The sequence below is a fragment of the Lissotriton vulgaris genome, chromosome 5, assembly GCF_964263255.1.
Source record: "Lissotriton vulgaris chromosome 5, aLisVul1.2, whole genome shotgun sequence".
Taxonomy (NCBI): domain Eukaryota; kingdom Metazoa; phylum Chordata; class Amphibia; order Caudata; family Salamandridae; genus Lissotriton; species Lissotriton vulgaris.
The window spans coordinates 1,022,008,179-1,022,034,082 of record NC_141693.1 but is presented as its reverse complement, the minus strand read 5'-3'; the positions used below and the strand labels follow the sequence as shown (position 1 = coordinate 1,022,034,082).

The 25,904-nt window shown below is 41.9% G+C and overlaps 1 protein-coding gene across 2 annotated transcripts in view; it reads right to left on the bottom strand.

Moving 5' to 3' along the window:
* ARMH3 (armadillo like helical domain containing 3) overlaps positions 1–25,904 on the bottom strand; it is a 624,464-nt gene that overhangs the window by 431,966 nt on the left and 166,594 nt on the right. For both annotated transcript variants that reach the window (XM_086922652.1, XM_086922653.1), the window contains exon 5: positions 9,491–9,598. In XM_086922652.1, coding sequence (XP_086778778.1) covers positions 9,491–9,598 — 108 coding nt within the window. The remainder of the gene's footprint in view (positions 1–9,490; positions 9,599–25,904) is intronic.

Below are 25,904 nucleotides of genomic sequence, written 5' to 3'. Positions count from 1 at the left end.
AAGCAAGCCGGGCCGAAGAAGGCTGAAATGCCAGAAACCGGTCCCCGGTAGCTTGTCTCCTTTCTGGTGAAGAATTGGCTTGGTAGTTTAGTCTGCCCTGTTCCCATGATGCACTGGGCCAGGGACAGACTGATTTGCATATAGCCAGGTTCTGAGCTGGGATGGGGCAGTGAGATAAATAACGGTGATGGATCAAGCCCTGATCTTTGGACTGGGTAAGAGTGGTCTGCTAAACTCAGACACTCTGTTCATCACCACCCCCTTTTCTAAATCGTTTTTGGCCACTATAGGTGTGGCAGGGTATACTCAGACATGAGTCCCTTTCTCACTGCTCCATCAGGATTCAAGCAAGCCGGGCCGAAGAAGGCTGAAATGCCAGAAACCGGTCCCCGGTAGCTGGTCTCCTTTCTGGTGAAGAATTGGCTTGGTAGTTTAGTCTGCCCTGTTCCCATGATGCACTGGGCCAGGGACAGACTGATTTGCATATAGCCAGGTTCTGAGCTGGGATGGGGCAGTGAGATAAATAACGGTGATGGATCAAGCCCTGATCTTTGGACTGGGTAAGAGTGGTCTGCTAAACTCAGACACTCTGTTCATCACCACCCCCTTTTCTAAATCGTTTTTGGCCACTATAGGTGTGGCAGGGTATACTCAGACATGAGTCCCTTTCTCACTGCTCCATCAGGATTCAAGCAAGCCGGGCCGAAGAAGGCTGAAATGCCAGAAACCGGTCCCCGGTAGCTTGTCTCCTTTCTGGTGAAGAATTGGCTTGGTAGTTTAGTCTGCCCTGTTCCCATGATGCACTGGGCCAGGGACAGACTGATTTGCATATAGCCAGGTTCTGAGCTGGGATGGGGCAGTGAGATAAATAACGGTGATGGATCAAGCCCTGATCTTTGGACTGGGTAAGAGTGGTCTGCTAAACTCAGACACTCTGTTCATCACCACCCCCTTTTCTAAATCGTTTTTGGCCACTATAGGTGTGGCAGGGTATACTCAGACATGAGTCCCTTTCTCACTGCTCCATCAGGATTCAAGAAAGCCGGGCCGAAGAAGGCTGAAATGCCAGAAACCGGTCCCCGGTAGCTTGTCTCCTTTCTGGTGAAGAATTGGCTTGGTAGTTTAGTCTGCCCTGTTCCCATGATGCACTGGGCCAGGGACAGACTGATTTGCATATAGCCAGGTTCTGAGCTGGGATGGGGCAGTGAGATAAATAACGGTGATGGATAAAGCCCTGATCTTTGGACTGGGTAAGAGTGGTCTGCTAAACTCAGACACTCTGTTCATCACCACCCCCTTTTCTAAATCGAGATCGTCATGAGGGCAGCTCCGCTGTACTCCATGACGAGCTCAGCTCGTCACCAGCATGTGGGCGCTGCACGCGCCCTCCCGCCACCGCAAAGCGGGGGGGGGGGGGGAAATACCCTGCAGCGAAGGGGTTGAAGAGCAATATGTGATAGAGTTTCTAATTATACACTTCCCACACCCTACAAAATCAAAATACCCAGCGCCACGATCACCACAACCTTCCCCACGGACCCCGCCCCCCTACTGCCCCAGAGGCAGCGCAAAACAGTACTACGGACCTTTCTAAAATAATATATCTCCTCAACAGTACACTAGCTCAATCTACAGATATGTAGCAACCAAGTATGTATAAGGGAAAGAACTCGAACATCAACAATAATGTACACAACGCTAAGACTATCGATGAAATACTATACACAATTCACTATAGAAATCAACAAATTTTTAGTGTGTACATATACCATTGATACGTGTAGTGTACTGAATAGTGGACGGAACCATATTATCTCAGACACTAGGGAATATTACGGTCATGTACCTGTTTTTAACACCCTCCTTTGAAACAGAAGCGGAGTGGGCTAGTCCAACGTAAACGTAAGACTATAAATAATTAGTCTACGCCTTGGGTGTGGTTCATTTCTGCAAAGAGAAGAGACAGCGCCGCAGCGACGGTCCGCACCCAGCCACTTGGCTACCGCCACGACCATGTGCTTCCTCGATACAGGCCGATTGCGAAATCAGCGCCACACCACCGCAGACTTAGGTCTGTATCGACTAGTGCCTTTGATTTCCACTGCGGACAGCAGGGTTCACAACTTGAATTCAGCTTTGGATCTAAATTTGTCTTCAGTATCTGTGCTGAGAACTGCCTTCAATATATTCTGCAGTCAGTAGAGTTGACAACTTGATACCAGGTGCGGCAGCACTACAGAAAACAATGAATTCAGTCTTGATTTGTTTAAAACAGAGACAATTGCACTAGGTCCTCAGTTTTTGGTAAAGTTTGAACAGTAGGAAACTCAGCATTCATTGATTTAATACAGAGACAATTATGGACAGCATGCAAGTTAGCCTTGATTTATGCAAGGCAGAGTCAATTTTGTTAATGGATGCCACAAAAAACATTCATCTATGTCTGTACTAAGCACTTTCTTCAAGTGTACACTGCGTTCAACAGAGTTTACAACTTGATACCTGAAGCGCATAAGCACCACAGTCAACATTGAATTCATTCTCGATTTATTGAAAAGCATTGGACTGGATCATCTCGTTCCTCGCCCGAAGAACCCAGAGAGTCCGCCTCCCCCCCTTCAAATCAGAGGCCACCGAGGTCATCTGCGGCGTACCACAAGGATCTTCACTCAGCCCCACCCTGTTCAACGTGTCCATGAGTCCCCTCGCATCCATCGCACGCCAACACAACCTCAACATCATCTCCTATGCTGACGACACCCAGCTAATCCTCTCCCTCACCAAAGACACTAACACCGCCAAAACCAACCTACACGAAGGAATGAAAGAAGTAGCCGAATGGATGAAGAACAGTCGCTTAAAACTAAACTCGGACAAAACGGAAGTCCTCATCTTAGGATCATCCCCCTCTGCATGGGACGACTCATGGTGGCCACCAGCCCTGGGCACAGCACCCACACCTACGGACCACGCACGTAACCTGGGCTTCATCCTGGACCCCTCCCTATCGATGACCAGACAAGTCAACGCCGTCTCATCATCTTGCTTCAACATCCTACGCATGCTCATACAAAACTTCCGCTGTATCCCCACCGAAACAAGAAAGACAGTCACCCACGCACTAGTCACTAGCCGACTAGATTATGGAAACACCCTTTACGCCGGAACCACAGCCAAACTACAGAAAAAACTCCAACGCATTCAAAACGCCTCAGCCAGACTTATACTCGACATACCCCGTCAAGCCCATATTTCCGGTCACCTGAAAGATCTCCACTGGCTCCCCGTCAACAAGAGAATAACGTTCCGTCTCCTCACCCACGCACACAAGGCCCTCTACGACCTTGGACCCGAATGCCTCAACAAACGACTGTCCTTCTACACACCCACCCGCCAACTTCGCTCATCCAATCAAGCCCTCGCCGTAACTCCGCGCATCAATAGATCCACCATGGGAGGAAGATCTTTTTCCTACTTAGCGGCCAAAACCTGAAACTCTCTCCCCACTCACCTCCGCCTCACACAGAACCACCTCTCCTTCAGAAAGCAGCTGAAAACCTGGCTATTCGATAAGTAATGCACCCACCCTCCCTCAAGCGCCTTGAGACCCTCTGGGTGAGTAGTGCGCTATACAAATTTATGAACTTGAACTATCTACATTATGAGGGCTCACGATTCAGGTAGAATGGTGATTGCACATGACGCATTCCAATAGCCAAGTGACGTTGTACCAGTGCGACCCGCCCGAACCACGAATCATCGCAGGATGAGCACAAGCTGAGTTCTTCAGGTACCACTAACTCACTGCACCACAAATCATCTCCCAGTGGCCCTTTTAAGACAAAATTTACTGGGCAAAAAACATTAGTCCCAGTGCTGCCTGCCGGGACTACGCATCATCCCAGGTTACGCTCAGGGCCAAAGGTTCCAGTAACTCACTGCACCCTAATTCATCGTCACGTGGCCGTATTCAAGCAGAATTCAATAGAGAAAAGACATTGGTCCGAATGCGGCCCCCCCTTTACCACTCATTATCGCAGGGCACAAACAAGCTTAGCGCCAAAGATACTACTAACTCAGTGCACCAAAAATCCTCGCAAAGAAGAGTGAACAGTTTTATATCAGCAATGAGGCATACTATCACTTTTAAATGGAAGTCATGCAGAATGCAATTGACAAAAGACAATACTTCAATTACTGTGCCTCCCCCTCGCCCCCCGACCACGCATCATTGCAGGGTTCGTACACGCTAAGCGTCAAAGGTACTACTAACTCAGTGCACCAAAAATCATTGCCTTGTGACCATACTGAGTCAGATGTCTCATTTGGAAGAAAATGTATCATAGTTTTTGGAGATCTACTGCAACTTACTCCTGTGAAAAGACAACCAATATTTATAAGAAAACTTGATTTTAAAGACTTTGCCACCAGTGCATCCTGCTCGGACCACGCTCGCAGGCTCCACACAACTTTGTTGCTTCAGGTACCATTAACTCTGTGCATCACTTATCATCGCTGGCTGCACACACACTAAATTACCAATACTGTGCAGCTCTAATCAATGCCACATGGTCGTGGACTCTTGCTAACCGCTGCCTCCTGCCTACACTGCAGTTATCAGAGCTTACAATTAATTACACTGTTGATTTATTATTTGGAGAGTACAATACTTAACTAAGTATAACATTTATCAAACCCTATACAATATCCCTTTATTATGCTTACTTTAACAACTTTTTTTATATCACTTATAAATTTACTGGAATAATACATTTCACACTACAAGTGCAAAGGTACACTTAATGATAGTCTACACTGTGGATAGCATAGGTCACAATTTCAAACTCACTTTTTTTCCATTGGAAACCTGAATTTCTTTTTTGGAGACAAAAATGGCTACACAACTGGAAGAATCATCTGATTCGGAGCATTTTGTTGGTGAAGAATTCATAACCATCCATGGTACTTTTTTTCCCCTCAAAGTACATACAGTCCAGTATGCAACAGTCAATGCTTTGAGTGCAGACCGTTTAGGCCACGCATCATCGCAGGGTGAGCACATGCTAAACACCAGATGTACCACTAACTCAGAACACCCTAAATAATTACCACAAGGCTTTATTAAGAAAAAATCCGGACCACGCATCATCGCAGGTTACGTACACTTCAGTCCCAAAGTAACTACTAACTCAGTGCACCATAATTCATCGCCACATAGCCATATTCAGGCAGAATTTAAATGATTCTTCATTCATTATTTAAAAAGTGCAGTAGCAAACAAAGTAACGTCCCTCAAACCTACACCAAATCACCACATAGCCTTACTAAGACAGAATTCACAAGACAAAAAACATTAATATCAATACGGCCTGACGAAACCACACATCATTGCAAAGTCCATAGAACCTTGTTGTTTCAGGTACCACTATCTCAGTGGAAACCAAACTAAGTATAACACCTATCAAAACCGTGACAATATCCCTTTAGTATGCTTCCTTCATAAAATGTTTAATATCACTTATAGATTTAGTTGAATAATAAAATGCACGCTACATACATGTTCTATCTTCCACTTCAATCATAATTGCAAATGATGCACTCCACCCTAACATCTACACTGGACAGCAGGGTTTACAACTTGAAGTCACCTTTACATCTACACTATAGACAGTACGAAATTCAACCTTAATTTATTTACTGCCAAGACAATTATACTGTATGTATTCAGATTTTGTTAAAAAATGTGAAAAAAGAGCATTGTTCTATAACTGTTCTGACTACTAGATTCTATATACACTGTGCACAGTAGGGTTCACAACTTGAATTTACCTTTTCATCTACACTACAGACAGAATTAAATTCAGCCTCGATTAATTTAAAGCAGAGAAAAAAATTGTGCTGTTGCACTGCTAGTATGCGCAAGCTCCTTCACTCGTTGCATTATGTGAACTATGATAACAAAGAATGTTGAAAATTGTGGCAGAATGTACCTCCATCACCGGCAATACCAAGGGGCTTATTTACAAGCCCTTTGCGCCATTTTTGCATCAATTTCCCCATGTTAAAAGTAACGCAAAAGTGGCGCAAGGGGCTTGTAAATCTGACCCTCAGTACCTCTGGGACATCAACATTGCCACCAGACATACGTCCCTATTTTGAGAAAGTTAGAATGCACTGCATGAAGTGGAATCGTTTAATTTGTTATGGGGAGCAATCAATAGACTTAGTTTACAGAGCAATTGATAACCATCAATGCTATTCCCCCCCCGCCTCAAAGTTTATATAGTCCAGTATGCAACAGTGAATGGTTTAAGTGCAGCCCGCTCAGATCATGCATCATCGCAGGGTGAGCACACGATAAACACCAGACGTACGACTAACTCAGTACACCGTAAATAAGCTCTACGTTTGTGTATTCTGCGATGATGCGTGGCCATTGTACCAACGCCTGAGAAGCCTGCTTGGGCACGTAGTGCACCCTCTTTGAATCACGCCAATGGCACAAGGTGAGCAAATAAGCTTCTTTCCGAAACAACGACAAGTCATCTGTGAAAGGAGAGAGTGGGTAGTGTGCAGCAGCTTCACTGCGTAGAAATGTACCATTACCTCTGACAAGTGAGGATAGGTTACAACGGTCTGAGGAACAGATCTAAAAGCTCCTTGCGCCACTTTTTTGTCACTTTTGACATGGGAAAAGTGGTGCAAGGAGCTTGTAAATCTGCCTCTGACTTCCCAACAAATACACTCACCTCCGGACTATGCGAGTCAATGGGGTGCAACAGTGTAGATACGCAATATTGAGAACTCACCTCTATGCAGTGTGAGTGCATGGGATATACTACTTTGGAAGAAAAACAGCGCACAGACGCTTCCTTACAGTGGAACTTGCTGTAATATAGTATCCTGAGTGTACAGATAAAATAAAGCTAAAATATACGTGTGCAGTTGTATGGACTATGCTATTACTAACTCTTTATACTATCTTTCAGATCACTAAACTGGAGGGTGTACTATAAACCAACACCTGCTTAGACACACAACGGAAGCATAAGGTGAGCTACAAGTATTTTCTCCAGTATTAACTGCTCCATCTATAACTTTCTCTCTCCCACGTTTCAATGTCGTTTTTTCTCTTTCTCTTTCTCACTCTCTCTCAGATCGTTTCTCTTTCTCTTTTAAAGTTATGGACGCTGCTGTTCACTCTGCCGTGTAGAACCAACGCTGAATTCAAGTTGTGAATTCTGCTGGTCACAGTGTTTACACAAGGTAAGCAGAGCAGCCTAGATATACAATGCCTCCAATTAAATGCATTAGAAATAAAGGAGCTTATTTACAAACCCCTTGCGCCACTTTTGCGTCATTTTCAACATGAGAAAACTAACACAAAAGTGTTGTAATAGTCTTGTAAATAAGCCCTAAAGAATATTGTCCTGCATAATGACTTAATCTCTCACCTAATTCTATATTATCTCTGAATCATTTTAAAGACCGGTTGATCTGTAATGTAAACCTGACGCAGTAGGCACTTCCATATAGGCACCGCTTGAACGCGGGCCTATAAGACAAGTGAAATGTACCAGGCACACTGCACACGTAAAAATAAGGAAATATCGTCAAGTGTTACCTTGACTTGTAATGTTTGACCTCATTTAGTCACATCAATCTAATTTTAAACACTAATTTTCTTTTTTGTTTTGCAGATTACCTACTGTACTTCTATTGGAGTCCATATCACAATTTTGTTTATTATATTGTTTTGTTAAAGTTATGTTTCTAGTTCTTTAATGTATTGTTATCTTTAAGTTACTTTTCCAGTTGAACAGCAATGAAGAAATGGCAGTACATTTGGGGTAAAGGGCTCTTTATTCCTAGCATGGTGGTTGCTTTAGTAGTGGATATACTAACAGAGAGAAAAAAGAGAGAAAATAAAGGGAGTTGTAGTCGTGGTTTTGGGACATAAGGTGCCATGTTCAGGATATTAACAGAGATTATAAGAAAGAGAACTTTATCTGTAATATCATGGTAGATACTCATTGTTTATGCAAGCATTAACTCCATGGCAGTGATGAATTGAATTTAATGAGATTTATGTTATATAATTGTGTTTAATTTACAGTTTGGGTGATGGTGCACATACACTTTTTTCTAATTAGGACTTTTGTACTATTAGGTCCATCCAGGGCGTGATGTGTTAGAAGGGCGCAGGACTATGAATTGCTAAGAAGGGTGAGGCCCATTCAGGGCATAATAGCGATGCTGGTGAATCCAAATGTATGGAGTGAACCGATAAATCACTAATTTATTATTAGCACGAGAAGGGTCTGTTGTACAAATATGTATATATGTAATGTGCATATATATACTTTTGTTATCGTACACTGTTCTAAGATGGCGCCTGAATTTGTGTAAATACATTTGTCCTATTTTTATGGCAGTGCTTAGAAAGCAAGTGATCACGTTGGAATAATGTTAAAAAATGGCCGTTTAAGGTGTCCCCTCGTACCACCGAGGAAGGCAAAAGCCGAAGCGCGTCTGATGCGTTTGAGAGTCTTAATAAATCTATGACTCTCCCTCGTGAGTGCTGTGTATTTCTTGATAAATAAGGAGACAAGAAGCGTGATATATATATATATATATATATATATACACATATATCTCGTGAAGGCAGAAATACTCTGTGCAAGAGAGGTGGCAAAGTCCTTCTTGGCCTGGCAGTAGGGCAGAAGAAGTATGCTAGTGGCGTTAGAAGTACACACAAACTTAAGAATGAGGCAACCTGGTGCTCACTTCCAGGTCGACTCATTTATATGTGTGTAACGTCACTAGTGACAGCAGGAAGACTTGGAGGAAAGACCATGTTTTTTTCATTAAAAAATGTTAAAAATAAGACAAAAGTCATGTTCAGAGGTTCAATTGACTAGCCAGTAGAGACACAGGAGGTTTGGCTTGCCCTAATAGAATCCTCAGTCACACACTGAATTAGTTAAATATATAGATTATACTCTCAGGTCCAAACTACATTTTATAGGACAACCCATAAATATTTGGTATTGCCAAACTACAGACAACCAGGGCAATAATTCATTGCTTAGCGTCCTGGAATGTATATTTTTCAATTTGAAAAATGCAGCAAAATATTGAGCCCATTTTTTTTTTTAAATCAAAAATGACAATATTTCGACATTTTTCATCAAATCTTCGGCCTGCAATGAAATACTGAGGCAGGGCTTGACATAAAACATACCCCTTCAGTGTACCAAAAAACTCAGAACATATAATTTGCGTGGCTACACAAAGAGACCAAAGTGGTGCATGTGGTTGAACAACCTATTGCCGATTTTTGGGTGAAAATAAAACTGCTCCTCGGAGGTGTCCAAACACTCCAGCATTGAAAGGGCTAATATAACCCGTCGTGGCCACACAGTACTTTAAACGAACCGGCCTAATTTTTTCTAACATAAGGCAAAGTATCTTTCACTGTTAAACTCACCTTCATGCGCTGCTCTGCCTTATCAAATCCCATCAGCATATTGATGATGTCAAAGCCGGAAGTAGACTTGTTTTTCTGATGGACTCCTCGGATTAGGGCACACAAGGTCTGAGAAAACAACATGAACTAATTAATGGTATTACACTATTCATTATAGGGTTTTACATATCAGTTAAGCCTGTTAGATAAGAACATGCGTAGAATGAAGACCAGAGTGCATGCACACAAGAAAGGTAAGCACTAGAATTTCTGGTTGGTTAATTTCAACACATTATTTCTAGACGCAAAGTGAAAAGTGTAATTAGAAACATACAGCTCAGCTTTTTGCGGTTTGTTACAGAACCTGCGCCTAATATATACCGCTTAGGAGCGCTGTATTATTAATTTAAACAGCGAATAGGCAAAGTAAAATATAGTCCAACCATAACAACGACTTCTTTGAAATAGCTTCTTCAAATGCACAAAAGCAATATATACAAAATGTGAATTCAAACTGTTAGATACAAGTAAGCTGATTATTATAAATGGAAAGTTTCTGTAGGATGCTTAAACTTGGAGGTTTCTCAGAGTGGTGTGTGACTGATCATTGGTTCAAGGGAAGTACCTTAAAGAAACTAGCAATATGGATTTTTCCCTTTCTTCCTTAAGGTAAACATTTTACTCTGCCTGTTGAATCTCAATTGTCTTGTCCCATTTACCGGGTCTGTTTTATGGACAATAATTTGTATCCAACTGAGTTGTTTGTATCGATAACAAGGAGGAAGGTAGCAACCAATGAATGCTTCATGGGTGGAGGCAAGGCTATCATTTGTAGGAGGAGATCTCCCTGTTAAGAGGGGAGCGGTGCTGCCACACACGACCAAGTGGACTGTGGTTGGGCTCTTGAATAAGACTCTTGGAAATCCTCGACAATAATGCAGTTTCTTTAGTATTCAGGGAGAGAGAGATGTTTCACTAGCTTGCAAAAGGAACTCTAGCAGCTTTTGATGATGGCTATTCTATTTCAAACAAGGTGTTATTCTTTCATGAAAGGCTATTGCATAAGAGTCTCATCTAGAAGCAGGTGGTGCACACAATTCCATTTGTTAAGATTTCCAAGACAAGGCATTGGTTGAACAACGCCCAAAGGTTTTGAAGAGATCAGATGACAACTTCTAGGTTTCATGGTCGCATGTTGGAAGGATTTTTGGCTACAACAAGGAAGATGTGAGCCTTTTGGCTACTAACTCTGGCTCCATCGTTCAGACATAGTCAGTTGTGTGTCATCCAACTAGTGATGCAATTCAAATTTTGGTTAGGGTGGTGGTGCTAGACGATGGGTTGGGGAATATTCTCAACAAAAGCAGAGCATCATCAGGGCAAGTGTGTAATCCAACTATGAAACAAGCTATTTTTCTGTAACTACAGTTCTCCCATATTGATATCATTCAGAATCGCATGCTTGAACGCTGTTCACTGTTAAACTGAGTCCCACAGTAACCTTCAAATTACACTATCCCGTGACAAGGACTTGAGAGGTCTAGAAATAATGCCATTCTAGTAACCAAAGAGCCTCAAGGAGAAATACTCAAACAGAGGACCATAGGCTTCCAGCGCCAAGAACACCAACACCCCAGAAGCACACCACTCATTTTATAGCACAATTATAAAAGGAAATAAATTAGAATGAACTTAAGACAGGAAGGATGGTCATTAGTATGTGATTCTATAAATAATTAAAAAGTTGAAACAGTTACCTGTAACAATCAGTTTGAAGGTTGTAGTGCTACGGATTCACATGCTTTGCACACTCTTACTACCTAGTGCGGGATTCAGAACGTTATGTGTTGTTTTTCTTTGAAGGAGGAGTCTGGTTTGAGGCAACGGTGGCGTCTCACCCTGAAGCCCACCATGCAGTAGGACATGGACTGAGAGTGATTTTCACCATGGGTAGGCACAGGAGTGAATATGTAAAGCAAAAAGAATTATAGTGTTTCTGGGAGAGTACTCCCATCGTCATCTGTTGGGTTTCCAAAATTGTAGCAAAAATTTGGAAACCCAACAAACGACGAGGTGATGGCTGTGCCCGTGAAGATTTTTCTTACGCCCTGAAGAAGTCATTGGGTGATTGTTTCCCGAGACAAAACACGTGTCGGCTTTGCTTTTTGGCAACACTTTGTACGAATCCAATGAATATTGAAGATTGACAGTGTTGGAAACTTTACACTTGTGAAGAGAAAATAAAATAAAATAAAAGGAACTGATTTAACGAACTTGTGATAAAGAAAGAATATGATTTGATTCTTCTTTTCTCTTAAGATTTAATACTTGTTGTACTGTGCTCGGGGACAATAATTATTTTTTCTTGTATTCTCTGTGTTTACACAGAGGAGTTTGGGGACGCAAGTGGCTGTTTTTCCCTTGTTCCCTTGAGCCAGTCACTTAAGAATCTACTGTTGCAAGTTGGTGTTACGCAATGTTAACCCAGCCACGTTTCACGTTCTATTTTTGAATATGTAAAGCATTATGATGTTTGCGAACTCTAATACTGTAACTATTAGAAAGAGTATGTCAAGTAGCACACATGTTACATGTGCTCATATATGAGGAGGGGTGCAAGTGAATCACCAGCAATATAATCTGCACACCAATTGTTACTGACAAGTAACTGTTTCCATTTGAACTTGTTTAGCTGTAGACCAAACACTTTGCAAAAATAGAAAACAGGGCCTCTGCCTGAAAATGGTGGTCTGCAAGCAGAACCGGAAGACATGTGAAATAGTGTTTTTAAGACTCTTGGCATGCATGTATGTATGTCCACACACATTTTTTGTTTTTAATGTGTGGATAGTAGAATAAGTAGCAGCATTGCAGATATCATCTAAAGATATATTGCTGAGAAAGGCCATAGTTTGTCTTTTATTTATTTTTTAGGAGTAGAACGTGCCATTGGCTTAGAGAGTAATTTTTGCGTATCTTTAACATAAAACGGTGGATGAATTTTGCAATCCATCTGACTATACCAGACTTTGAGATTGAGTGATCCACGTAAGACTGCGCAAGAGCAAAAAACAACTGTTTGGTCTTTCTATTAGTGTTGATACAATCAACATAGTACCCAAGAGCTTATCGAACATCTACTGCCCTTTCATTGAGAAATATTGATAATAGGGCGGATCCCTGTAACCTCTAAAGAAGGATAGAGAGGGAATTATGCTGAAGCTCTCTTAGCTTATAAGTTTTTTTAGAGAGCAATGAGATGATCCTTGCTCAGAGAGATATGGTCTGAGAATCTGAAGGCCATAAGACCATGCTAGAGTGTCAGAAACCGCTCTCCAATCAAATTGTGCCAAAGGTGTAGTTGCTCCTTGGTCCATTATTCATATGAATATCTTTCCCGTGCCTAAATCGCAGGTTGCAGGAGTTAGATGAAATGAGTATGTAAACCAGGAATATCAAAACTGGTGTGCTTGGAATAGGATTATGAATAATAGTTCTGGGATACGTAAACTTTCTGTGATAATGGAGTCATCCACGTTTCTTTAGGTAGTTATGTGATATATCATGGAATCAAGACTTGTGGTGGCAGAAAAATATCCAATTACATATAAAATGTAATGGGCCGCGAATAAAAAATGCAAGGTGTTTTTCAGGATCTCTTCTTGAATAATCTATCTGAATGATTGCAGACAATGATTTTTTTTGTTAGCCTTCTCAGGTGATTTTGGGTTTACTTTAGGAAGGGGTTTGGACCACAGTATCAGTGAGCTAAAATAACAATTATACATTTAATAATCACCTGGTGGAACATATATGCCAGACAGTAGCACAAAAAACTGAAGTTGCAATAGCATGTACACTATAATCATCTGACACTTATAGGTACAAAATAATAACATACTCTAAAAGATGTATCATAACAACGATCAATACTCATGCTTGTTTTAATAGATCTGTTCCAGCGTCTGTCCTTACATTTTCAAACTCTTAATATTGTCAAGAAGGGTTTCTTCCTGTGTCGCTGGTCAGTCGAGGACTTGTTCATAGTTTAGAGAGAATAGGTATTGTAATCCAAGACTCTAAAACATTTTGATCCAATGCCTAAAGTGGAAATCTCGATACGGTTTTGTGAAAGGAAGTGTGTCTGTGTGGAGTGTCTTCCTTGTTGAAATATGGATTTAACCAAGGCACAAAGGGCAGGAGTTCCTCATTGTGCCCATTATCAAAGCCAAAGAAACCTAACATCACACCTACGACAAATGTTCCTTACATTAGTAGGTCTCAATAAGATTGTCTCTCTTCGTGCAGTTTTAACAGCTAAAGCCAGATTTGATTTTACCCACAAAGGGAAGTCTAGTGATATGACTAAGCTAAATCAATATGGTTAGTTAGATGAAGGTAATTTTCTGGAAATGTGAAATTAATTGGCTTTTAAAATAAGTGGAGGAAATACAGTGTTTTAAGAGGATGTTCACTATCACAAACAGAGGCCTAAGTTACAAGGTTCAACAAGACTATTGTGTGACCGACACGGTCAGCACAAACTAGGTTTGGGTGGAAAAATAAAATCGCAAGAAGAGCTCAGTTTCTGCGATTTCAGAAATATCAACATATAGCAGTACTATAAGGGTAATGGGACAGCGGAGGGTGGATTTTCAGATTTTACTTCCCCTTAAGTGGACACAATGTAGAAAAGCATTGATTTCTTTAAATGACAAATGAATTAGTTAGCGGGGGCATGAAGCAAGGCTGGAGCATGGAATACGTTTTTCCAGCACCTGTGTGCAATGGCTACTTCTTGAAAGAAGTAGGTAGATTTTATATATTTGATTACCTGGTATTTTAGCTTCTCAATTCCTAAAGTTTCGTTAAAATGGAAGCATTTCTGATGATGTGTGAATTCCATATGGATAGACGCTACATCATTTACAAAGCATAACACCACATCCTGATAAGTTCAATATATAATCTATACCCCCTTCAGATAGTGTTAAATTCATCTAAAATATGCTTCTTTTGGAACCAGGGATGTGGGCATTTTTTCCAAATTCAGCATGGGAATGTTTTCCTTTGATGTTTTTTTGGTTGTTTTTTTACTTTCTGCCTCTATAAACCCACCTGTAATGAGACAGATGGGACCAGAAAAAATATTGTGCAGGTTTGCGGAAAGAAAACATGTTTTGGAGCCTGACAGTTACATGTCCCAGGTGACAAAATTCCATCAACTATTCATATCTATCAATCCAGATAATTGGTGCCTCTTAAACATTTTGATGGTTTATTAGGTACACGTTTTGAATGGGGCCATGAATGTTTATTGTAATAAGTAAGAACAAATAAATACAGACTGATACATAAATTAAATTCTGGTATACATCTAGTGGTGGGGACCATTCACAAAGACAGAGGCTGGCAATAAGAAAAGCCCTCGGTTTGGAATGAATGCATAAGAGAAGGAGGAAACGTAGAGGGCAGGATTTGTGCATTTAAGCCCTAAATATTAGCAAAATCAGTTCTGAGGTAAGAGAAGCAATGCAGGTGGGGATGCACGGATTCCAAGGGTCTAAGACAAGCTCTTCTGTCAGAGATCTCTTCAATACCTGCCAGAATGTTCAGCTGGTGTCTGGATCCTCTCACCAAATCAATGGACAACTTACTACAGATAAGGGCCCCTAGAAACAAGTAAGCTTATTACCTACCCAAATCGCGAAGGTCCCTCAAATGATTGCGCAGGTCACACAGAAAATTACTGTGGTGGTTCTGATCACTCGAATGTTGACACTGCAAGTTTGATTTCTAGCAGATTTGATACTTTCCTGAGAATCTTCCAGAACTAGTCCCGCAGATTTCAGGTCTTCTTCGGAGTCTTATGGAACAACAGGAGAGTGAGGGTATAGCTAAGAACACTCTTTCACCCCTTCCGAAATGTACAATAATCAACAGAAGAGTGTCAAAGTGAACTACAAGGAAAATAACAGGATTATAAACCAATAAGTATCCATAGACAGAAAGAAAATTACCACCGTCTAGAGAGACAAGAATGAAGTAAAGGAATTAGGTGCATGTGCTCAGTGAAGAAAAAGAACCCTCAGGCACCGCCTGTGAAGGTCGGTAGCCAGTTGTCTTCATTGGGTTCCCAAAGGTTGAAAAGGATGTGAAGTAGTGATACAGAAGTGCTTTAAAAAGAGCATTGGCTACTCATCACAAAATAACTTTATTAAGAGGGTAGCTCTAACTCTGATAAAAACAGTGCAAATTAAAGGACTAGTGTATGGTTGAGTTAGTTTGAACCAAAAGTCCTTACTGAAGTGAGAAGAAATCAAAGATGGTCAACATGTTTCTGCTTAAGAGCTAAAATTCAGCTCAGCATTCGTCAGGACCACAGGACTCTATCAAACCCCTAGATGGACATACGCTAAGATGTCCAAAACTAAGGTGAAGAGAAAGAAAAATAAATGTAAAAAACTAATACAACCTGATTAGTGTGGACTTTCTTATTTTGGGTAATTGTCCCCGCAGTCTCACCCAAAGGGGGAGACAAAAAGTATTAGTAAGCCCTCAGTGGGACCTCATGGGTTGGCGGTGGGGGGAAAACCTTCACGCTCGGTCCATTTTCTCCGATGCGACTCCCCGCCGTTTAGACCTAGTATGACCGCAACCGCCGCCTGGCACAAAATTACTTTTCTCTTGTGGAAGAAGGGATTCTAAAATTGGTGGCCTAGTGAAATCTGGGAAGAGATAGACCATACCAGGGCTTTTGCAAGATACTACTTTCTTCATTCATGAGTCCTGGACTGTGTGTACAAGAAATAGAAGCGACTTGCTGTGGAATCTTAGGGCACACTAATGTCTAGAGGGTGACAACAATCTGGTTTCACAGAGAACAATAAAGTATTGACTTTTGTCACAGCTAGCCCAGGAGGTCAAATTGAACCCATTGATTTCAGATCAGCCACCATCACACTGCAGGATACCAGTGGGTAAGTAGAGGAGCCCTTCAATTTTGCACTTCAGAAGGATTTCAGCAAGTTAAGCCACCTAAGGGAACATGCAGGTAACAGGCATTGGGGTCTAAACTATGGCAAGAGAGCAAGAGATGTTAAGGCTTTAGATAAGGGGTCAGACAATTAACCTCAAAGGGGACATTTTTGAGGTTTTAGAAGGATTAAGACAGGCATCAGATCTATTGTTTATCAGCCCTTCCCAGATCAGATCAAGATTTGTGTAATTAGGAGCTTTTGGGTGTAGTAGGGTTACACAACAGTGGTGCATACAGACCATAAGTGTCTACATATTATTTCCCTTAAAAATGATTGATCCCATTTGTTCCTTTAACTCTGATCCAATGGGTCAAGTGTGTGATACAAGAAGTAGACACTGACGAGTTTTCCTTTGGGGCACATTTATCATGGAAGCCATGGCCTCCAAAGATTTTTGGGCAAGTACTAGGGGCTAGACGATATTCTTAGAATGGCTGACTGGGCATAGTATTTGACATTTAAGAGATTTTGCTTTAATCAAATCTCATGCATGGTAATGCTGGCGGCGAGTAATCTTTCGACTAACATATTGTTCACCTCGGGTACTATCAGAGAATGTATATTTTCTTTGAATTAAAAATTCCATCAGAATTGCTAGAGTAAATGAAGAGGTAAGCATTAGCCCAACTGTCAGTTATAGCGCAAGAGTTGGTTGGTCCCTGGTGGCACGCTCAGGCCGTCTACATTAAAATAAGAGGACGTGTTGTGATGTGAGAAATTATTATGAATGAGACGAGACAACTGTCTTATTAGTTATTGTGAGGTCACAGGATTAGTAAAACAATTGTTTGAGGGTGACTGGAAAGGTAGTTTGAAATCTTGTAGAGGCTACTCACAAACTGTAGAGAATTGTGACAATCACAATGTACATGATCTTAAAAAGATCCAGATTTCCTTTCAAGATAACTAAGAAAAAGTACATCGAAATTCATAGATGGATCCATTGATGTTCTGAGCAGCATTTTCTATACAAAGGTCCTTAACTACAAGGTCTACTGATCACTTCTTGCTCTTTTTGGCAAAGGAAAGCTACAAATGTGCCTAAGAGTAGTCATAGTGCAAGAGTCGTACCCCTTCCCTGTGTTCCAACAAAAAAAAATATCTGATGTTTCCTTGGTTTGTGTGGCCATGTTTGACCAGCATGGTCAGGGACTAGTCCCAGGGGAGGCTGCCCTGTGAATTACCTGGCATACAAGGGCATAGGATACAACACTGGGGCCGAGCTGTATTTCTCATGCCTAGATAAATATACATCAAAATCCATCCTAGCCTCGAAATATGCTTGTGCATTTTATACAGAAAAACAGAAAAGTATATTTCAGAAAAGCTTAAAAATAACCACTACAAATAATAGATTCGAAGGATTTGCTGCAAAACAGGTCACATGCTGAATCGATTTGGTCTCCCAAGGAATGTAATGTACTCATATATGTGGAAACTAATGTATTTAGAGCCTGGAGACACAATGGCTTTGTATAAAGCAACCTGAACCACTGACTACAAACTAACTACTTGGAAGGGTTGTGACGCATACTTCAGTAAAAAGCAAAAACACATTTAAACCTTACGTAATGTTTCAAACAAAATGTTTGTAACAACTGTACTGTGTTTCTTTATGTGTTTGACCTCGGCTGTCTATTAACATCAGGAGAAATCAGAAACCCCCTATTTGCGCAACAAATTTCCCCTTGAAGGCGTGTCTGTTTTAATTCAATTTAATTTAATTCAATCAGTGTTAATTTATGGTAATAGTCATCTGCTGGAAAATATTACATTTTCTGCATTCCTTAAATCAAGTAACTCAATAAAAACAAGCATTGTGAAAGCAAATAAGTCTGGGCTTTGCAAGTCCACATTTTGTTTTGTAATCATAAGCAGTAGGCATTAAGAACTTAGGCTAACCTTCTATGCTGAGCCATTTTTTGATGGTTGGGACAGTTTTTGCTTAAGTCTGCATAACGTTTTTCCACAAAACATATGCAGGTCAAATTAATGTCCTTTTAACTCGACATGTTGGGAATTCTACAGATACAGGGAGTTTGTCGAATACTATGGAGGGAACGTTGAAAACACCCACAATCAATGTTCCCTCTAATTTTTTTCCTCCGTGTGCGGCAGTGTAGGTGTTCCGTGCACTGCAGCCATGGCTATCTGCGCCAGGAACCAAGCCGCATTTCTGGGTACAGCGCTAAATATCACTCCAAACTTTTGCGTAAAAAAATGAAAAGACTGTGCATTTGCACACATACAGCACCACGTTAAGTTTCTTAAGACAGGTTTGTAATTTGGATACATATGCCATGACATGAATTGGTTACACAGGCAAGTACACTTCGGGTTTAAAAAAGCATGAGACTCCAATGGTGGTACCATCATAAGATTTTACTGCTATAGGTGTAATGGTACTTGTTGTATTATATATCTGGATGCAGAGACAGAAAGAAGCAGCAAAATATCAGCTGGGCGGCACACTAGGCTAAGCAGAGATTTCTAACTTATGTGTTACTTAAGAAATGCAGAACGTCCAAAAGCACAATGTGTAAGGCGTGATGGTGTTGAAACTTGTCCAGGCCGCCCGCTCTGTCAGGTGGCACAGGAGCTAAATTATTGGCCACGCCAGCAAATTATTTCTAAGCAGCCCGGGACTGCCGACTGGATTCCACTGGGCGAGGGAGAGTGCACTGCTGCATCATGCAGTTAGGAGACAGCAGTGAGATGGCCAGTCGTCACCTTTTGAGAGTCACGCTGCAGAGGGGAAGAAGAAGAGGAACCACAGAACGAACACAGTAAGTATAACCACCAGTCACCACCAGTCACAGTATACCAGTCACAATCAAATTGATTTACTTTTAGGAAAGCACATGATATGCTTTCTCTGGAAGTTCCCGCCTGCCTTTTGAGGAACGTCAAAGCAGTAAGCCATACACAGGGTATGGTGGTACGCCCTACTTGCTATCGCCACTGTAAACTTTAGAACATGAGTTGATGAATTACCTGGTTTGTATTATAGCACCAAATCTTAACATTTAGCCGAATACACCCGCCTTTGACAGAATTACTGAATAGCGTCATCCACAGTAAATACTGAGATACAACTATGAATTAAGTGTTGGGGAAATAAAACATTGTTTTTCTTATTGTGGTGCTGGCTGCAGGCACAGTGGCAATGTACGTGCTTACAGGACTTCACAATGTCAGCGTCGGTGACTGAGACTATGCAGGATGTTTTCATTTTACTAGCATCACCATAGAAGGCATTGAGCTGCTTGGGCTGGTGGCTGGGCCCCCATTAAACAGCATGCAAGGAGCCCCGTAAGAAGCAAAAACTGCCGTGAGCCAGAGCGAGAAACTCCTGAGGAGAACTGCCTGTGGCTCTCCATGCGCTCTCACACATCTTTAAATTGGAGCTATAGACTGTTTCCTTCCTCCCCGGCTGAAGCAACAAAACACACCGCAGCTCAAGACTTGAAAGCAAAGCTGCTCTCAGACACTGGTGGGAAGCAGCAGTCAGGTAACTCACCCTAGGGTTGATACCTTTTCCAGTGAAAAATTGGCCATTAGTTGTTATTCAAAGAATCTGCAAAGGCCTGGATCTGATACTAAATAGGACTGAATACAAAATTGAATTTATTAATTGGAATGTGCCTTTTCAGTATGTGTTTACTTTAAGTGTTAGTCACTCATAGATCACCCCCAGAACACTTTTAAAACTGCTTTCTATTTATATTTGTTCTTTGTAGTATGTACAGATAAAATGTAAAAATTGCAGCTTTAAGTGATTTTGCTTATTTTTGTACTGTCTGCAACATCAAAATACCTTCCCTGTGTTCATTTGATTTCAGCATGATGTACTTAGCTGTATTATGGTGCAATAAAGTGCAAAGGCATGGGGGTATGCAATGTTTTAGGATTATTTCTTTACTTTTATATCTTCTGGGCACACAACTCATATCAGTATCCTAACTTTCCATTTCAGGGGTTTGAAGCAGTTTCAAAATATTGTAGGTCTTATTGATCAAAAGGGTGTAACTGTTAATGAAAGGGTCTGGCAACGATGCATTTGAGGAGTTTCTCTTAACAAATGTCGTTAGTCACTTTTCAGATCTTTAAACCCAATATCTAGGATACAATCATTAAAGTTTAATTTTGTACAGCAGTAAACACTACATTTCTGCCATTTATAAGGTATGAAAATAGTAGTTGTTACAATTACATAGTTTAGGGTACTCACATCGAAAAGATGGGAGGATAAGTCTGCTTTACCCAGTTTTAAATTCCAAAACATCAAACTAGCCAGCGACAAGCATTCAGCACACCTAGCCACCTTCCCGACCTATTTATGATGACATTTTTCAAAAACAGAACCTATATTAATAATACTTGGCAAAATTATTCTAATACTTGTAGCAATTAGGCACATTCATACATTTGTACCCTGTGGTTTAAAAGAAAATAATAAGTGCGAGGGACAGCTTGAAAAAAGTGAAGCTTCATACACTTTTGTTCTTTTTTCTAGTTTTATGTACGCAAACTCCACCCGGAGGGGTCAGAGCACTTTACATGAGCACCAGTTACGTTATAGACTACCAGACATTCATTTTTTTTTGTTAAGGGATTTGCCCAGAAATGTAAAACTTACATGTAAAAAACTGATTACGCTGACCGCTACGGTTGCAGGGCTGGGCAGCACTGACTAGGACTGGTGAAACGTTAAAAACTCTTCCTCTGGGTGCTGGCGGGGCCAGAGTTATGAGAGGCCTCAGGCACCAAATAAACTCCAGCAGCCGAGTTCAGCCCAGACTCATGTGGCATTACCATATCAGGGAGCAGGCACCACCAGCTGAGACTGTCCAGCAGCCTCAGTGGCGGCACTCACTGGAGTGCCAAATACATAGCTGCCAAGGTTTCAGATTGTTATGTGTGACTTTTCCATAATTGCAGTGTAATTATGAGTGACACTTCAACGACTATGAGTGACCCTTTCTCGCAAGCAAATTATTATTATTATAGAGGCTTTTGTAGCGCGCTCTGTTACTAAAATGATAGTATCCTGGCGCGAGAGAAAGGGAAGACAGATCAGAATAAATCCAGATTAGAGGGACATCCATTAAGAAGTGATGTTAAAGAAATGGGTTTTTAGGCCCTTCCTGAACACCATAATGGATGAAGATGTTCTCAAATGGAGAGGAAGGGTATTCCAAGCTCTCGCCGCTCTGACAGAGATGGATTGGCCGCCGAGCCTGCTGTATTTAAACTTTGGCACATTCATTTGGTGGAGATTGGTTGACCTGAGAGGGCGGTTGGGGACATAAAGGGAAAATCTATTCCTTAGGTAAACTGGGCCCGTTTGATGGACTGCTCGGTATGCCAGCACGAGGATTTTAAATAAAATCCTTTGAGCAACTGGGAGCCAGTGAAGAGTTCTGAGAGGTTGACGGACACTAGAGCTTCTGGGTATATTAAACAACAGCTGGACCGCAGCATTTTGAATGACTTGGAGACGATGAATCAAATAGGCCGGAAGTCCGCAGAAGAGGCCATTCGCATAATCCAATCTGGATAATATGAGAGCGCGAATGACCGTCTCCTTGGTCTCTCTCGGAAGCAGAGGAAGAAATCTGCGCAATGTTTTGAGAGTGGAGAAGCAAATCCCAGTAAGTTTTTTCAGATGGTCCTCAAATCTGAGGTTGTCACTAAACCAGACTCCTAGGTTTTTTGCAGGTCCACCGATGGATTTGGGGCATGGGAGATCGGTGGGCCAGAGAGAGTCACTAAGGTTATCTGGAAAGGAACCATACAGCAAGATTTCAGATTTGCTCTCATTACATTTAAGTTGGGCACAGGCCAGCCAGCGAAAGACCGATGATAGACAGAATTGAACTCTCGACGTGTCCAAGTTGTTTTTAGGCCATGTGAACAAAAGTTGTGTATCATCGGCATAGGCCATAATTTTTGCTCCCAGCTGTTCCGCAAGATAAATGAGAGGGGTCATATATATATTAAAAAGCAGGGGGCTGAGGGTGGAGCCCTGTGGGACACCAGTTGTAAGTTTTTTGGGAGAGGAGGAAAAAGGCGGCATCCACACTTGCTGGGACCGGTTATCTAAAAAAGATGTCAGGCAGCCAAGAGTGGAGCCAGTTATGCCTATGGCCGCTAATCTGGTAAGAAAAAGGGAGTGAGGAACCGTATCGAAGGCGGCAGAGAGGTCCAATAGAATCAGAGCCGCTCTGCCACCTCCGTCCAGACATTCCCGGATAGCCTCAGAAACCTCAACTAAAGCCGTCTCTGTGCTGAAAGCAGCTCTAAAGCCTGATTGCGCTGGGTGAAGAGCCTGAGAGCTTTCAACAAATTTATCCAACTGTGTGAATGCGACTTTTTCACATATCTTTGCCAGGGCCGGCAACAATGATATGGGCCGGAAGTTAGCGGGGACCCTAGGGTCTAAGCCATTTTTTTTAAGAAGTGGTAGCAGTTTGGCCTGCTTCCAACATGCCGGAACAGTGGCAGTGGAAAGAGAGAGGTTAACTATATGTGTCACCTCATGGCCAACTGTATTAGCCAGGCCCGCAAGGACTCTGGCAGGGCAAGGGTCAGCGGGGGATCCTGATTGTAGAGTAGCAAGAATTTTAACAACGTCTGTTTTATCAACTGGAGTAAAAAGGACAAACTGATCCATAGGGACAGGCATAATGGGGGGTGGAATAGTCATTGAGGATGGAAAATTATGACAAACAGTGAGTAAATCGTCTTGAATTTTAGCAATTTTGTCCACGAAGAACACAGAGAGTTCTTCACACCATTTGGCCGAAGAGGTTAAAAGAGGTTGAGCGGCACATGGAGAAACAAAGCTTTTAACAATAGCAAAGATTTCCCTGCTATTGTTGTTAGCCTTGGTTATACGCCTATCGTAGTATAGACTTTTTGCCGATTTTATCGCTGCGTAGTACTTCTTTTGTGCCGTCCTCAGTTCTTTCTTAGCCTCAGGGAGATAGGCTTGTCTCCAACGTCTTTCAAGTTTTTTACAACCTGATTTGAGATCGCGGAGAGTATTAGAGAACCAAGGTTTAGAAGGGGTAGAGCGCACTCTACAGACACGACCTGTTTTAATTGAAGAAGCAGCTCCACATTCAATCCATGAGTTGAAAGAACTAACGGCTGACTCAATTTCAGAGGGAAGTGTAGGGCGAGAGGTATCTAGTTGATCACAAAGCGTAACTATATTAATTTTCTGTGTATGAGCAGCTGATTGATTGGTCTCAACGGGGCGGGATAGGGACCAAGTGAACCTAATCAGCATATGGTCAGACCAGGTTACTATTTCAGGGTAAGACATATTTATATCAAAGTTAGTGCATACTAGGTCAAGGACGTGACCCCCTGAATGAGTGGGAGCCTTAACCCACTGTTTTAGCTGGGCCATCGCAAAAGCATTGTTTAACCGAACTGTATCAGGTAGATCTAGATGATCCACATGAATATTAAAGTCCCCCAAAAGGAGATATCTAGAGTATTTCAGGGCCCGTGGGACTATCATGTCCTCTAGTGCCTCTAGAAATTTACCTGCATGGCCAGGTGGCCGATACACCAAAGTTCCACCTAAGGTAAAATGTGCCCCCAAAGAAAGAGAAAAGTGGAGCACCTCAGCATCAGCTGGGGGGCCCAAAGGATCAAGAGAAAAAGTCAATTTTTCTCTGAAAATGGCTGCTATGCCACCTCCTCTGCCTAAGGGGCGATCTTGTCTAGTGATTTTAAAGCCACGTGGAATAGCGAATTCAACAGCTGGGTTGCATGTCTCATTAAGCCACGTTTCTGTGACAAAGAGCCATGGAGATGAGGGAAACCTTGAACTATCAGAAATGACACCCATTTGAGCGACAAGAAACTCTAAGAAGATCTTAAAACTACTGTAAAGCACCAGAAATGAGGAGAGCGTGGCACGCATTACAGCCTGCCGGTATTCTGTATTAGACTTGACTAGCGCTTCTTCAACCCTAACAATAATGATTACCGAGCCCTGCCGAGCGGTGCCTGCCCCGGTCGGTACACTGCTACATGCTGCACCAGATCACACCAGCAGGCTGCGGACTTCACAGAGCCACTACAAGAACCAGGCTCTTAACTAAGTGGTGCCAGTTGGACCGGCACCTATTTGGTCACTAGTGCTGTAGTTATGGTCTGCTCGGACTACGGCTGCCTGATGCTGATAAAAGATGTGTTGAAGTTCTTTAATTCTTTATGGTACAGTGGCCAGGAGAGGTAGGAATTTTACTCATAACATTGTTGCTGTGTAGGCATTTTATCTTACAAATTAATACTTTTTGTATCTTACAACAGACTCACTAATACCGGATCTTAGCAAAAGCTAAACAAAGAGCGAGCAATGTTCATAGGAACAATGTTTTTCGTAATAAACTCCCTGATTCTGACACATGTTTACGAGCATTCAGGCTGGAGGTCAGAGAACGAAGTTTCAAAGGTGAAAGTATCGTAAACAGCGCCATCGACTTGGGGATATATAAACATCCAGCTACGTAGGAAGAGAATCGAGGCTACTGATCCAACGCTTTTTTTGTTAACTGCAGTAGAAAATTACCATTACCAAGTTGTTGGTTCTCTTTCATGTCGCATTTCTGTTTTTGCAATAAGAGAGCACGTCTGAGGGCTGATTGTGGGCCATTGTGAAAATATTCCTGTTAATTGCAGCGCAGTAGGGTGCTGCAATTACCGGGAATACTTTCAAAAGCGCCCACAATCGACCCTCAACCGAGCTCCATTAAGAAAAGAAATGCCCACAGGCCCAAAAGCACGACGTGCACTTTACACGTTGTGTTTTTTAACTTGATGCGGCTTTTCTTAATGGAGCTGGGCTGAGGGTTGATTGTGGGCACTTGTGAAAGTATTCCCGTTAATTGCAGCACCCTACTGCGCTGCAATTAACAGGAATATTTTCACAATGGCCCACAATCAGCCCGCTGCTGTGGCCCATTAGAAAATAAATGTAGCAAGTGCAAGAGCCACTTACTATGGGAAAGTGCACTTGAAAATTACCGGTTTTCGCGCCGCTCGCGTTTTAAAAGCGGCGGCGCGATTGTTCTCTCGGTATGTGCGCGCTTCACTAAGACCAGTGCGCGCTCGGAGTCACTGAAGTGGGCGGCCGCGCACGCGCGCAGGTTGCAGGGAACACTGCCCACAATATAGCAAAAAAGTGGAGCTTTTTTGGATAAATGGGAAGAAAAGTTGTGCAGCAACCACACATAACTTAATAAGGTAAAATCTAAGAATGAAAAATGGTCATAAAGGAAAGCCATGCATTTTTGGAATGTGCACAAGAATCTGAGTTTATTATTAGAGGCTATTTGTAGGACTTTGAATTTGAGGTTACCCATAATACTATG